At 49.9% G+C, this 14,287-nt stretch overlaps 1 protein-coding gene across 1 annotated transcript; it reads left to right on the top strand.

The window, feature by feature from the left end:
- The first annotated feature begins 1,492 nt into the window (after positions 1 to 1,492).
- Positions 1,493 to 2,540, top strand: LOC119293416. The gene has a single exon (XM_037571903.1). It carries the CDS (start codon positions 1,652 to 1,654, stop codon positions 2,288 to 2,290), a length of 639 nt encoding a protein of 212 aa, XP_037427800.1. The 5' UTR covers positions 1,493 to 1,651; the 3' UTR covers positions 2,291 to 2,540.
- Positions 2,541 to 14,287: the final 11,747 nt, after the last annotated feature.

Here is a 14,287-nt window from a genome sequence, read left to right as displayed (position 1 = left end):
CAACACGTACTATATGTAAGTTAGTCAAATAATAATATTTAAGAAAACATAAAATATAGCTATGAAAAAAAGAAAAAAATAACAAGTGGAGGGGGTGACCGGGAAGTGGATAAGGGAACTATGATAAAAAGATCGATGACGTGGTAAAAAAAGAAAAAAAACTATGAAAAAAATATAGCTATGAAAAAAAGAAAAAAAGAAAAAAAGAAAAAAAGGAAAAAAGAAAAAAAAAACTATGCCGACGGCAAAGCCGTCGGCATAGCTGCGACATAGGGCAGATGGTCGGCGCGCTGCGGATCGATGATGTGGCATCTATGCCGACGACAGCCGTCGGCATAGGTGGTGGTCGGTGCGCGCCTCGGATCGATGATGTGGTAAGGGCATCTATGCCGACGGCCTCCCGCCTCGGCCGTCGGCATAGATCGGACGCCGTTAGCCGCACGGCATGGCGGGATCGCCGGGCTCGCAACTATGCCGACGGCCGCTGTAGGCGTATCTTTAGGTAAGCCGACGGTCGTTCTGGGCCGACGGGGGCCGTCGGCATATGTCTGGATAGCCCGACGGCTTTATTACGCCGACAGCCTGGGTATGGCTGTCGGCATAGCCCAGACAAGGCCGACGGTGGCCGTCGGCATAGATATGGCCGTCGGCATAGGGCCCTGTTCCGGTTGTGCTTGGGCGAATGGTGATGCTTCTTCTTTCAGGTTGTCTTTCAGACTCCGGTCCTTCTCGACTTTGTCCATCTGAATGTAATCGATTGAGCTCCGACGTGGATTCCTTCCGCCTCCTTAGGTTTGGGTTTCTCGTCGCGGGTGTGCGACGGTGACATTTGGTGTGAGTTAATTTTGATATATTTTAAGGGTTTAACGACGACTACTATAGCCCCGGGGCGCTGGTCCTTAGGGGCACGTGCACAAAAACATCCCAGCTATCATCGACAATGTCAAGCCGGCTCCGGTAGGGGAGTGATAACAGGGATGCGTCAACGGCTCGTTCCGGCAGCAGTGGTTCGGTGGTCCGGAGACCTCAGTGTAATTTCTATTATGTTTGATGTGCTTTATACTTCGGTTGAACTTATATAATAGATCTGGATTTTTTTCCTTCAAAAAACGGTAATCTTCTCTTCCACACGCGTCCTCTCAGAGTTCATAACTTATAATGCCTGTTCAATTGTGCCATCAACATCAGAAATCATACACTTATCTTCTCGATTCCAGTCACGCCGCCGGCCGCACACAAACCACGATGAAGCCGCCAACCCAATCGGCGGGCAGAGTTAGCTCCGATCGACGTGCGCGCATCGTCTGGCCGTCAAACCTGAAAACGACATTCCCCTAACTGATCAATGCGCCGGTCGTCAGCTGAACTTGTCTTGTGCTGAGGCGAGAGTCAGAGGTAACATGGTGGCACAATGCGATTCTTCGGTTAGCCTACCACTTAGTGCCAAACCGCCGAAGAAACTCAACGCATGCACACTAAAAAAAGTACAGATAGCTTCCCACTATCTCGAACCAGTCCATCTCCCCCTGGAATCACTCCTGAATCATCGCCACCCACGACCTCTATAAATTCAGGAGCGTGACGAGGAAGAGGGAGGGAGATAGGGCGAGAGAAGGTCTGGAGAGAGAGGATTTCATTGCAAAACGAAAAGATGGCAGCAATTGAAGACGACTCGTGCAGGAGGGCAGGCTCGATACCGTTCAAGTGGGAGGTCTGCCCTGGGACGCCCAAGCACACGAGGAGCGCGAGCGCCGCGGCGGCGGTGGCGGCATCGCCTGCCAAGGTGGCGCCCAAGCTGACGCTGACGCCGCCTCCCTCCATGGCGTCGTCGCCGTCGCCGTATTACCACCACTCCGCGGCTTCGTCGCCTCGCGTCACCTCCGCGCGCTCGGCGTCGGTGTCACCCTCCCGGCGCCGGCCCTACGCGTATGCCGGCGGTCACCGCCGAGCGCCGCCCACCGCCTTCATCGACGCCGCGCCTCGGCCAGCGGCGAATGAGTACGGCAGCGCCGCGCCTGAGCCAGACACGGCGGCGTTTGGGTGCTTCGCTCTGCCTATGCTCCGGAGGAAAGGCAGCAAGAAAGGCGCCGGCCTCGGGTCCGCGTCCAGCTTCAGCTCCAGCTCCAGCTCGTCGGGAGGCAGCTTCAGGTCGGACGGCGGAGGGCTGGGGATGCGGCGGTCGGCGTCGATCTCATCGGCCTCGTCGTTGTCACTGCCGCCCGGGAGGAGATACGCCGCCCAAGCGAGGGCGGAGGTGGATGCTGCTACTGGCCGTGGCTGGTACTTTTGACTATTGTGTTCTGACTGGACGGCGACCGGCCGGCACGAGCGCTGCCCAGCATTGTTGAAGAAATATAGGAGGAAGATATAACTTTGTGTGATGAGATGACGAGATTTGAGATCCCAGCTTTTGTGAAAAATGTCTGGAGACTGTTTGCTTTTACTTATTTGCTTCATTAAGGGAGCAAATGTGGATGAACAGTTGCTCACATGATGTAACAACCGGGCAACAAAATAAAAGGACCGTGAATCTTATTTTTTTTAGAAATATTTTTTTCTACAAAATGTCGAAACTATATCCCTGTTAAGAAAAATCCAATTTTCACGGACGAAGAATCACTCACCCCTCTCGTCGTGGACGAAAAGCCTCTTCTCTATCCGGTTTCGCACAAAAAGGTGTCTTTGTTATGATACCTACGGAAGAGAATGAAATGAGGCTGTCCATAAGAGTATCTCTAGCTGATATCCTCGCACCTGGCCGATCTCCTAAACGGGTTAGAGTTAGAGGAGTAAAAATTTTACTCCTCAGCCTAGTGGACGACTAAAAATACTCCGAGCTGAGCGGCTGGAGCAAAACTTTTCTTTGCGCGAAGATCTTCATGTGGCCGGTCGGTGACTCGCGTGAAGCCCCCTTGCCGACGGGGCGACCGGGGCCTCGCCGGTGACCTTGCTTCATGGAGGTGTACGCGGGTGTGGTGCTCCTGCCCTCGGCGGGCCTAGCGCGGCTGCTCCTACCCTCGTCAGCGTTGCGCGCCCAGAGCACCGCCTGTTCTCCTGGTGGTCTAGGAGAATCTGCCAACACCGAAAGCCGAAGACCATGTGTAATGCAAGCAAAAGCTCAGAGTTCTACGTCAAAAAATCAAAACTCGAGACAGGATGTTGATTAGCTCGCAGTACAACTCCGGTGGGTTCCCCATTGCCACCTGCAAAGAGCACTATTGTGAAGACGGCAACATGCGAGGCCAGCCAAGGGACGCATAGGCGTGGAGTGAGTGAGCGAGAGCGCAGTTGCGAGGACGGCGACGCCAGGCACTGGTACAAATTTTGATATACAGTTCATAGACGTTTGCAGGTGGCATAGCCGGTGGAGATCGTCATGACGGCGGAGGCTGGCGGACGTGTGGTCGGTGGCGCGTCACTGGCGTGGTCACCACCGTTGCCACTCGCCGTGGAGACGCATAGCAAGTGGTGCACGAAACGCATAGACCAATTGCAAGTTTTACTCCGCTAAGTTTAGGAAATCTGCTAGTCCGGCCGAAATTTATGAAGTAAAAACAGTCCATTAAGATTTACTCGTCGGTTTACTCCTCTATTTTAGTTTTTGGGGATCAGCTCGAGATGCTCTAAGTGAACCAACAAGCTGGCAGAGGATCATCCCGCCACACTATAGCCCCCTTGGTTGAACCCTTCTGCCACCAGGACTACATCAATGTGGAGAATCCATTCAGACGAACATGAGCTGGAACAAGAACAATATATTGTGAAGGATGAATTTTGCGTTCAATATACACTGACCGATACAAGCCAACGTCCCCGCCGCTGATTATACTTTTCCAATTAATGGCACCCATCTACTCTTCTAGATGTTAGACTATGTATAGATTCTGTACCTATGTACGTATTGTAACAGAACCATTATATATAATGAGATAAGCCACCCCTAGAGGGTTGTGCTGGTTCCCAAAAAAAAAACACCCATGTCGTCTACTGACAAGATAACAGCTGTTGATGGTGAGCTTTTGTCTCCTGCGGATGCCACAGAGTACAGGAGCATTGTTGGTGGACTTCAGTACTTGACGATCACGAGACCAGATATCTCTTATGCTGTTAACAGGGTTTGTCAGTATCTTCAGGCTCCCAGAGATACTCATTGGGCTGCTGTTAAACGCATTCTTCGTTATGTTCAGTTCACCCTGACATTTGGTATGCATATTCGGCCGACTTCCTCTCGGGTCCTTTCGGCCTTCTCTGATGCAGATTGGGCTGGTAGCCCAGATGACAGGCGATCCACGGGGGGTTATGCAGTATTCTTTGGCCCTAATTTGATCGCCTGGAGTGCTCGGAAACAGGCTACTGTGTCACGTAGCAGTACTGAAGCTGAGTACAGGGTTGTGGCTAATGCTACTGCAGAGATTATTTGGGTGCAGTCTTTGCTTCAGGAGTTGGGTTTGTCTCAACCACAACCTCCTATTCTTTCGTGTGATAACATCGGTGCTACATACCTTTCTGCAAATCCAGTATTTCATGCCCGAACGAAACACATTGAAGTTGACTATCACTTTGTACGGGAACGTGTATCACAGAAGCAACTCCAGATCAAGTTTATCTCATCTAAGGATCAACTTGCAGACATCTTCACTAAGCCTTTACCACTGCCACAGTTTGAGGCTGGTAGGCGCAATCTTACCCTTCTCAGTTCTTTAGAAAGTGGCTAAGATTGAGGGAGGGTGTTAGACTATGTATAGCTTCTGTACCTATGTACGTATTGTAACAGAACCATTATATATAATGAGATAAGCCACCCCTAGAGGGTTGTGCTGGTTCCCAAAACTTATTGTCTTACACTAGATGTCGCGATCCTCAAAGACATTGTCTTTCATAAGAACTCCGGTATTCAGTTCACGCTCGAAGTTAAGAGAGCTTCGGAGATCGAATTGACCAATGGCTCATTGATTTGAACCCCTATGAATGAGGCGAAAAGTGACAAGGATAGTGCACGCCTGAACGCCATTTCGATGATTGTGTCGAGTTGATGCTAGAGTTAGCAACACCAGCTCATGTTTATGATGGCGCGGATAGTGATGTGCGCGGCCAACGACAACAGTAAGAAGAGGGGCAATGTCTAGGAGGATGACGGTATCTAGATGAGTAGATGGGTGCTAGTAATTGGGAAAAACATCACAGAGCGTGAGATAGGTGTGCGTCAATCGGTGTAGATTGAACGACTAAATTCGTCCTTCACAATGAACTTTTCGAGTTCATTTTGTTTGAACCAAGTTTGCCTGAATCACTATTTTATTGTACGATTCTACAATGTTAGAATCTAAACTAACCACTCGATTTCTATATTTTTGATTACTATTTGCTATCCTACCGTTGGAGCTCCGATACGATTCAGAATTATGATTCTGACAATTTTGGTCTGAACGCATTCTCCACATCGATGTGGTGTCAGTGGCGGGAGGGTTCAGTCAGAGGAGCTATGTTGCAGCGGGGATAATCATATGTGAGTTTGCACGTTTGTTGTATGTGTGGGTGGCCTCTTTTTCATTGCCCATGAGAACGCTCTTTGTTCCCTCCAGAACATAGATATCTCTTCGTGCGCACCTGGACCGAAAAGAGACAAGAACAAAGAGTGGTTCTTCCTCCGCGTAGTCCGGATGATAAAACTGAAAGAAAAATAATTAAGCCGGGATATAGTTTTGAGATTTTATAAAAAAAATAGAAAAAAATGTGAATCTTAAGCCAAGTCGTATGCCCATCTGCATAGTGCAAATATAAATACGTAAATTATTCAAATATTTTTGGACAAAAGACATTTCCTCCCAACTTTATATTAATTGTAGGGACCCGCGGAAGCACGCTCGACCCTCCTTCTCGCATTTGACGCACTCTAAAATCGCACACGTGTGATGCAAAGATAAAGCTCACACAAATAATAGAGTGATTTCAGACCCTAGGGATGCCTATTCTGAGGAATTGGACCAATGAAGTCATCAAGATTTAACCCCCCCCCCTATGTAGGCAGGCATATAGCATATCTTTTGTGTTACTGTTGTTTAGGTAGCCACTTGCCTAAAGTCGTTTATTAATCATCATCTCATTTAGTGTTCGTGTTGCTTCTTGAGTTGTTGCGTTTAGCCTAGTTTCATTAGTTTAAGTTTTTCCAATCATTATTCTCACTGCCTCATAAGAGGTGAGGTTTAGTAGTAAGTTATTTTCAGGAGCCACTTGGGTGCAAACAAGATTAATGTCCAACAAATCTAGCTATACAAAAGGTATGATGTTCATCTTTTGCTCTCATGGTAAATCCCAGGTTGATGCTTTCAGTGAAAGGTATTACGGTGATCCATGCACTTGCAACTTATGAAGGCTCTGCTTGTGATGTTCTGCCTTTCTTGTGGAAGTGGTTTGGCTCAAGTCTTGTGGCGGGTTTGTCCTTGTGATGTTTGTTTTATAGTTCTTGTCATCCTCATGGTAGCCGGGTTCCAAGTTTTGCGGTGGGTGGTTTTTTACTGCCATGCCTTATGTTGTATCTTTTTTCTCAAATCTAGATTGGGTTTAGTCGTCTTCTACTCATGGATTGTCAACTTTCAAGTTGATGACTCTTACGTCATCTAGTTTTTTCTGTCAAGCCGTGCTTTTTTGGCGTTGTATGGGTCGTGTCTTATTTGGTGTTGTATCTTTCTCTTTCTAAATGAATACACATTCAGCTCTCCTTCATGATGCGAAAATGTAAAGTAGTACGACCTTACTTAATGATCATCACATCTCATGCTTTTCAAAAAACTCAGACATTTTTAAAAATTTAAAAATTGCCCATATTTTCAGAAATTGTTAAGTATTTTTGAGAAAATTTTGAAATTTCAAATTTTGTTCATGTTTTCACTAAATGTTTGGAATTTAATTTTTTATTGACATTTTCAAAAAGTAATATGTATTCCAAAAAATGTTCCCAATATTTCAGATCTTTTTGGAATTTAAAAAATGTTCAAAATAATAAGGATTTAATAAAATGTCAGTGTTTTAAAAAATATTCACAAATTTGAAAAAAAAACAAATTGTTGAGAAAATGTTTGTGTTCCAAGAATGTGCACTTTTTTCAAAAATTGTTCCCAAATTTTTAGAAAGTTTTGTGTTTAAAAAAAACATGTTACCATAACCGAATGCTGTAGTGAACCTCGCTACAGTAACTATGTTACAGTCACTAATGGGCTGCCCAGCCGAGTCCCCTGTTGTTGGATACATTGAGCGTAGGGCTACTAGGCCAACTGGGGCTCGCACGCAAGCATAACGAGCCACGACCCAACTTAGATCCTTGCTCGGCTATGTGAGGACCAAGGAGAGAATATGTGACGAGTAGTGACCCCTCAAAAAAATGTGAGGAGTAGTGTAGCACTGACACGTCGGTTGGTGATGTATCAACCTCTTTTATGCCAAGAGAGCCTTGTCTCACTGATTGGGTATGCGGTTATGCAGCCTAACGACCCGAGTTCAATTCCTAGAATTGACAGGTGATGCACAGGGATTTTCCTCCATTTATTGAGGATCAAGTTTGGTGTGCGGAGGAATCACTCATCAAAAAATATCTTGATACTCATTTTAAAAAAATTCTGAGGACCATGTTTATCTTGGTACTCATACTAAAATGGCCGTATGCATCCCTAGTTGGTGCAGAGGCTGGGGAAGTAAAATTCTCCCCCATTTAGTGTGCATCAGGGACGACTGGGTAGCCCGACCCTCGCGTCGTCTCTCTGAGGCGACTCGAGGGTTCCCAACCCTAGCGCCGCCACCCCCCTTCCCCACTCCTCCTTCCACTCCGCTGCCGCCTGAGGTGCGCCCCCGGCTCGCGCGCGCGTCATCTATGATGGTGGCGGCGGGGATCTGGCTGCTCTGCATATCGTGGAGGGCCTAGGGCACCGGGGCGGCAGCCCCGGATGGTGTGCCCGGCGTGGATCCCTCGGCAGGTGGCGCCGGTGGGCGCTGGATGGCTGTCCTCTTGGCTGCGTGGGTAGCAAGGGGGCAGTGGGCGTGGGTCGCGATGCAGTGGTCTCCTCGCGGACCGCATCAGCGTCTTGTGGAGAAGGCCCGCCTCATCTTGCCCGATCTGCTCGATCCCCTTCTGATTCCGGTGGCCGGCGTCCCTCTTGATGCTGTCCTTCGGCTCGGGTGGTTGGGAGTTCGAGGTTGTGAGTTGGAACCGGGGTAACCCCTTGGCCAGCGCGGCGGCCACAGCGAAGTCGACGCCATTGGCGCCGATCCCTTCCTTGGAGGCTTCGGTGAGGTTCCCCTCCTCCTCTTCCTGCCCCCTGCTTAGTGGTGAAGACCTTGGTCCCCTGGTTGGGCGGCGATGGCGTGGCAACGTCGCATTCCTTTTTGGAGGCGTCGTCCGGGGATAGCAGTGGTGGTTCTGGTGGTGGCGGCTGGCGGCTTGTGCCGGCCTTGTTCACTTGTGGCTGCTCCAACGGCTTTCGTCCTGCGCCGTGTGTAGGGTGATGGCATTAGCGCTACTTCGCAGCTGCTGTTGCCTTTGAGCTGTTCTGTCTAGCGCTCTATATCAGTATATGCCGTGGTGGAGCGGTACTTCATCTCACTCATTGATGGCGGCGAAGATCGCGGCATGGCGCTGTGGAGGCGCGCCGCCCGATGCACGGAGATGGACTCGCGCAGGAGGAGGTAGCTGTCTGGCGTCATGGTGACGTCGATGGCGGAGTGTCCTACACAAGGTAGAAGACTCAATATATTCTGAAGACGGGCCTGTGGAAGATGGCTGCAACGACACAAGAGTGTGTCTGACCGGATTGTGCCCCAGACCCGGTATGTGGCTCGGCTGGGGCTTCCGGCTTTTGATGTTAGGTTTAGGTGAGTAGTTTGGGTAGTGGCCCAACTAGCATCCCTTCATCATATGGATAAGAGTAGCGGCATATGTTGCCGAGATGGTGGATTCAGGAATATTGTTTGTAATACTTTGTAAGGTCCTCGAGAATGATTAATAAAGTGGCCGTATGCATCTCCCAGATGCAGAGGCCGGGGGTCATCCTCCTTTTCGAAAAAAAAGTCTCAATGAAAATGAAAGGACACTATTGTTGCTTGTTCTTGGAAAAATGATGATGCTAAGTTATTTTTTTTGCGGGAATGATGATGATAAGATTTACACTTATGCATACAGAAAAGTTAGCATGCATTATCGATTTATTTATTTTACAACTTGAAGCGTCCTTGTTTATGAACTATAGAAATAAATCATCATCCAGTGTGCTTACGGGTTTGTACTACCTCGACTAATATAAGATCGTTTAATAACACATAATTGTTGAGACTTCCTAATAATGTTAATTGCATAACTAAAAATCATTATGTCATGGTATTTCCACGATATATGCCAAGGGGTGGCTTATCATGGATGGGGACAAGAGTATGTTCCCGGGCTCTAGAAGCGGGAGTGAGTGAGACCTCAAACGCCTACGAGTCTTACCCAGGTTCGGGGCTCTACGTGGAGATAACACCCCTAGTCCTGCTCTGCGGGGTCTCTGCATGATGACTATGGTCAATAGAGTGGCTACAAGAACGCTCCTTGAGCTGTTTCGGCTAGAGGAGGAATAAGGCAAGGCTAGTGTCGGTGTCAAAACCAGCGGATCTCGGGTAGGGGGTCCCGGACTATGCGTCTAGGCGGATGGTAACAGGAGACGAGGGACACGATGTTTTTACCCAGGTTCGGGTCCTCTTGATGGAGGTAAAACCCTACGTCCTGCTTGATTAATATTGATGATGTGGGTTACAAGAGTAGATCTACCACGAGATCAAGGAGGCTAAACCCTAGAAGCTAGCCTATGGTATGATTGTTTTCCTCCCCTATGGACTAGGGCCATCCGGTTTATATAGACACCGGAGAGGGCTAGGGTTACACAGAGTCGGTTACAAAGGTAGGAGATCTACATATCCGTATCGCCAAGCTTGCCTTCCACGCCAAGGAAAGTCCCATCCCGACACGGGACGAAGTCTTCAATCTTGTATCTTCATAGTCTTGGAGTCCGGCCGATGATGATAGTTCGGCTATCCGGACACCCCTTAGTCCGGAACTCCCTCAGTAGCCCCTGAACCAGGCTTCAATGACGACGAGTCCGGCGCGCATATTGTCTTCGGCATTGCAAGGCGGGTTCCTCCTCCGAATAATTTATAGAAGATTGTGAACACCAGGATAGTGTCCGGCTCTGCAAAAATAAATTCCACATACCACCGTAGAGAGAATAATATTACACAAGATCAATCTGCTGACGTATTCTGTGGCGTGACGTCACACCACTTCCAAGACTTTACTCGAATTGTTTTTATCGTTCCACCTCAGCGCGTTTAGCGAGGCGGTTTCCTTGGCACGTCTTGTCGAAGCAGAGATCGTGTTCCCCTTATTACGGGATTCCCATCAATACGGACGTGAGTAACCCAACCGCGCCCGTTGCCACGCCCCCTCTATCGAAGGCGGGTTCCAAACGGTCACGGGAACGGCTCTTAGTATTCTTCCTCTTTATAATGAGACCAAGGCCCGTTCTTTTTATTCAATCCTCTATCAAATCCGCCCCTCTCCCTGAGTTCCAACACCCAGGGCTCTGAATTCAGGTACCTTCGATCTTCGACAATGTCCGGTCCTGATCTACGAGGCCGGTGGATGCCCTCCTCCATCACGGAGGAGGACGTGCTAAAGCTGAGAGATGCCAGGTATTTAACCTACGAGATTTCGCATAGGCTGCCTGCCCGAGGGCAAGTTATCCCAACTCCCGAGCCTGGCGAGATCGTCGTGTTCGTGTCTCACTTCCGTCGGGGTTTAGGCTTCCCGACGGATCCCTTCATGAGGGGGCTCATGTTTTACTATGGGCTGGAATTCCATGACCTGGCTCCGGAGTCCATCCTCCATATCTCATCATTCATTGTCGTCTGTGAAGCCTTCCTCCGCACTACCCCTCACTTTGGCTTATGGCTCAAAACCTTCAACGTGGAGCCGAAGATGATTGAGGGGCGTTAGGCAGAGTGCGGCGGGGCGGTTATAAGCAAGAGGGCCGAAGCTCCATGGCCCAAGGGCTCTTTCCAAGAGGAGCTCGGCTTGTGGCAACAGGAGTGGTTTTATATTACCGCTCCCCGGGGCAGCAGGCAGAAGCCGCCGCCCGTCTTTCGCTCGGGTCCTCCACAGCAGCTGACGTCATGGGTCAACAAGGGGCGTGACTGGGGGCCGCCCAAAGACGTCCCCCTGCTGCAGGACCGTATTCGAGGCCTCCAAGAAAGGGAGATCAATCTGGTCGCAGTGGTGCAGGTCATGTTGATCCGGCGCCTACTGCCCTGCAAACGTCGCCCCCTCCGCCTGTGGGAATTTAATCCGTAGGGGCCACGAGCTCTTCAACACTTCATGGGTTTGACTCCCATGGAGATGTATAAACTGTTCTTCGGATCGCAAGAGACGCATCCGGAATTGACCGAGGATGCTGGCCTAAGCTGCAATCGCCCGGATACTCAAGTAAGTAGCCCCGTGTACGGACACACCGTCCATTTATTTTTCGTGAGCTTGCCTTTTAACCAGCTATCCCTGGACAGGAGTGGATAGCGCAAGCAAAACTGATACGGTGTCCGGCCCCCCTCCCTGAGACCACGCAGGATCCCGTGTTAATCAAAATGTTGGAGGTTGCACCTTCGAATGAGGGCGAAGGGGGGCACGGGGAAACTGTCACCTCTGCCAAGGAGGCGTTTAGTAAGGAGGAATCGAGAGTCCCTCCTTCTAGGAGGAGAAGAGGAACGCTTCCGAAGACCCGAAGGCCAAGGCCTCAAAACGGGGAAAGAAATCTGTACCGGAAGGTCCTGCGCCAGAAAACGCCCCGGCCGTATTGTCTCCTCGGAGGAATCAGCCCTCTAACGAGCCGTAAGTGAAAAGGGGGATTTTATAATTATCAGTCACCCCTGCTTAATGTCTAAAGGTAACAAAGTTTTTACCTTGTAGTTCGGATCTCAGCCCATCTCAGCACAGCTCATCTTTGGGAGACCTTCATCCGGAGATGATGGAAAGCGAAACGCCTTCATCTACCGCCCCATCGTGCGGGGCAGATGACCCTGAGGTGTCGTCGCGGAGGGTCTCCCCGAGTCCGGCGGGACCGAAGAGTTCGGCGCCCATTGGAGTACGGCCGGTGGAGCTGCAGGATTTGCTTAAGAGGGCATCCATCTCAGAAGATCACCGCACATTAATGGGTGATGTGATTGAGAGGATTTCGTCCGCCGAAACTGGGTTGTATGAGGCCGTCGGAATTTTACTGACGGGATTTGAGGTACGCAAAAAATGACATACCTATTGACAGTTTTGCACATGAAGTGCGCCCTGTATAGATAGTAGCCCCTAAGACTTGGTATGCTGTCGAAAGCGATAGCGTGCCACGGATCGTAATATCAGTCATAGAATGCCTCCTTTCCTATGCAGGTGGCGGATCGTCCGGTGGCCAGCCGGACTGATGGATTTGCCGAGCTGAGAAGGCAACTCGACGTTGCGGATGCGGACATCTCGCTGGTCAATAAACGACTGGATGAGTCACAAGGTATGTGGTTGCTCCGTGGTCGCCTAGTAAGGAGGCTGACGCCCGTGCCTTACAATTTGTATGCTTGATGCAGATGGCGCTGCCGCTATGGAAGGCCTTCGAGCCGAACTTGCTCGGGCAAGGAGCAAGCCAGAAAAAGTGAGGCGGCTGCCTCGAAGGCAGCGGAAGAGCTAGAAGCCAAGAAGGCTGCGCACTGCCGAAGCAGAGAGGAGATGGCCGGAATGGCCGCGAAATTAAAAGTTGCTACCGACCCCCAGGAGGTTCTTGAAAGAGAACGTCGAGTGGAACAAGAGGACCTGAAGAAGGCCGACGCCGAAGCCAAAGATGCCCATAGTGCGATGCGGGCTATGAAGGAGGAACTGCGTCAAATCCGAGACATTGTGGCTGGAAAGCCCTTTATGCTGCGCAGGAAGTTCACGGATCCGAAGTATGCTCAGCTCGGCCGATTGTATGGTGCGGAGGATCCTTACCTGGACTTGGTAGCGAGTGCGGCGGACGCAGTCGTCCACTTCCGAAGCCAGAAGGGTCACGAAATGGAAAAGCTTTTCTGGTCTCAATTCCATAGTCCGGAGCGTCAACTTCCGCTGAGTGATCGACTGGTTGAGTGGGCTGAGCTAAATAGATTGTCCGGACATGCCATGACGGATGTGGTCACTCATCTGTGGCCGGGAAGATCCAAGCCGAAGAGTTATTTTGGCTTGTTGCAGCAATTCCTTGGGGCAGTGCCGCATATTAAGGCGATGAAGCGGTCGGCATGCATAGAAGGTGCACGGATGGCTCTCGCCCGTGGTAAAACATACTGGGTGGAGATGGATGCCACCACTGTTGCATCCCGGGGTTCGGACAAAAGCCGATTCCCCACCGAGCATTACTTTGAGGAAGTCCTGCAGGGTGCTCGTATAATAGAGTCGCAGTGCTCGAATGTTATGTTTGAATGACATGTATGATTTCTAAGATCATGTTTATAATGCAATGACTTTTTATACTTGTGTGTTCAAGTATTGAACTATCTCCTGTGTGGCCGTATATGTATGTACAATCTGAAAGATGGCAGTCTTTGGCTTCAGCCCCCTCGCACATGGTGCGGGGGTGTTTGCAAAAAGAAAAACGCTTTTTCACACTTAATCCAACGTCTTGGTCCTTTTAAGGAGGTGATAGCATAGCAAACTAGGCAACCGGACTATAATGCTTTATCACTTTCACTTAGCCATAGGAGCTCGAATGTGGGGCTACTATATAGCCCCTAATGGCACTGCGCTTCTCCGAACTCGGGGCGCGTATGTGCTTGACCGGGAAGCGGTCCTTCGTCAAAGCGGAGGAATTCTAAACATTCCCAATGGTCGATCGAGTGGTTGACCAGTCTCTCGCTATATCATGACAGTCAGTTTTCGGCTTTCTCTACTGAGGTGCTCTCCCGGCCGAACCGGGGCACAATCGCAGTAGTTCTCCTGGTGCCGCGTTAGCCGATGATACGGAACGTAAGGCAGCAAAACACAGGAGCTGGGCAAACCCAACATTTGACCAAAGACATGATTCAGAGCTGATGCATATAAGGCCTAACTCGAGACGCCGAACACTCCCTGAGGTGTTCGGTCTTTATGATATCGGGCAGAATAAAGCCCTAAGCCCCTAGTGTCCAAGTACAGGCGGGAACTTCTGACGCGGCCGATGCCAAAACGCCTGCCTCCTCCTCGGCTCTGGTAGGAAACCGGGGGATGTGT

This window comes from Triticum dicoccoides, chromosome 4B (genome assembly GCF_002162155.2).
Source record: "Triticum dicoccoides isolate Atlit2015 ecotype Zavitan chromosome 4B, WEW_v2.0, whole genome shotgun sequence".
In the NCBI taxonomy this organism is placed as follows: Eukaryota; Viridiplantae; Streptophyta; class Magnoliopsida; order Poales; family Poaceae; genus Triticum; species Triticum dicoccoides.
This window is presented reverse-complemented; position numbering and strand designations above follow the sequence as displayed.

Bases quoted from the DNA above. Each gene is read 5' to 3' on its own strand.
- LOC119293416 (XM_037571903.1), top strand. From the start codon at position 1,652: ATGGCAGCAATTGAAGACGACTCGTGCAGGAGGGCAGGCTCGATACCG.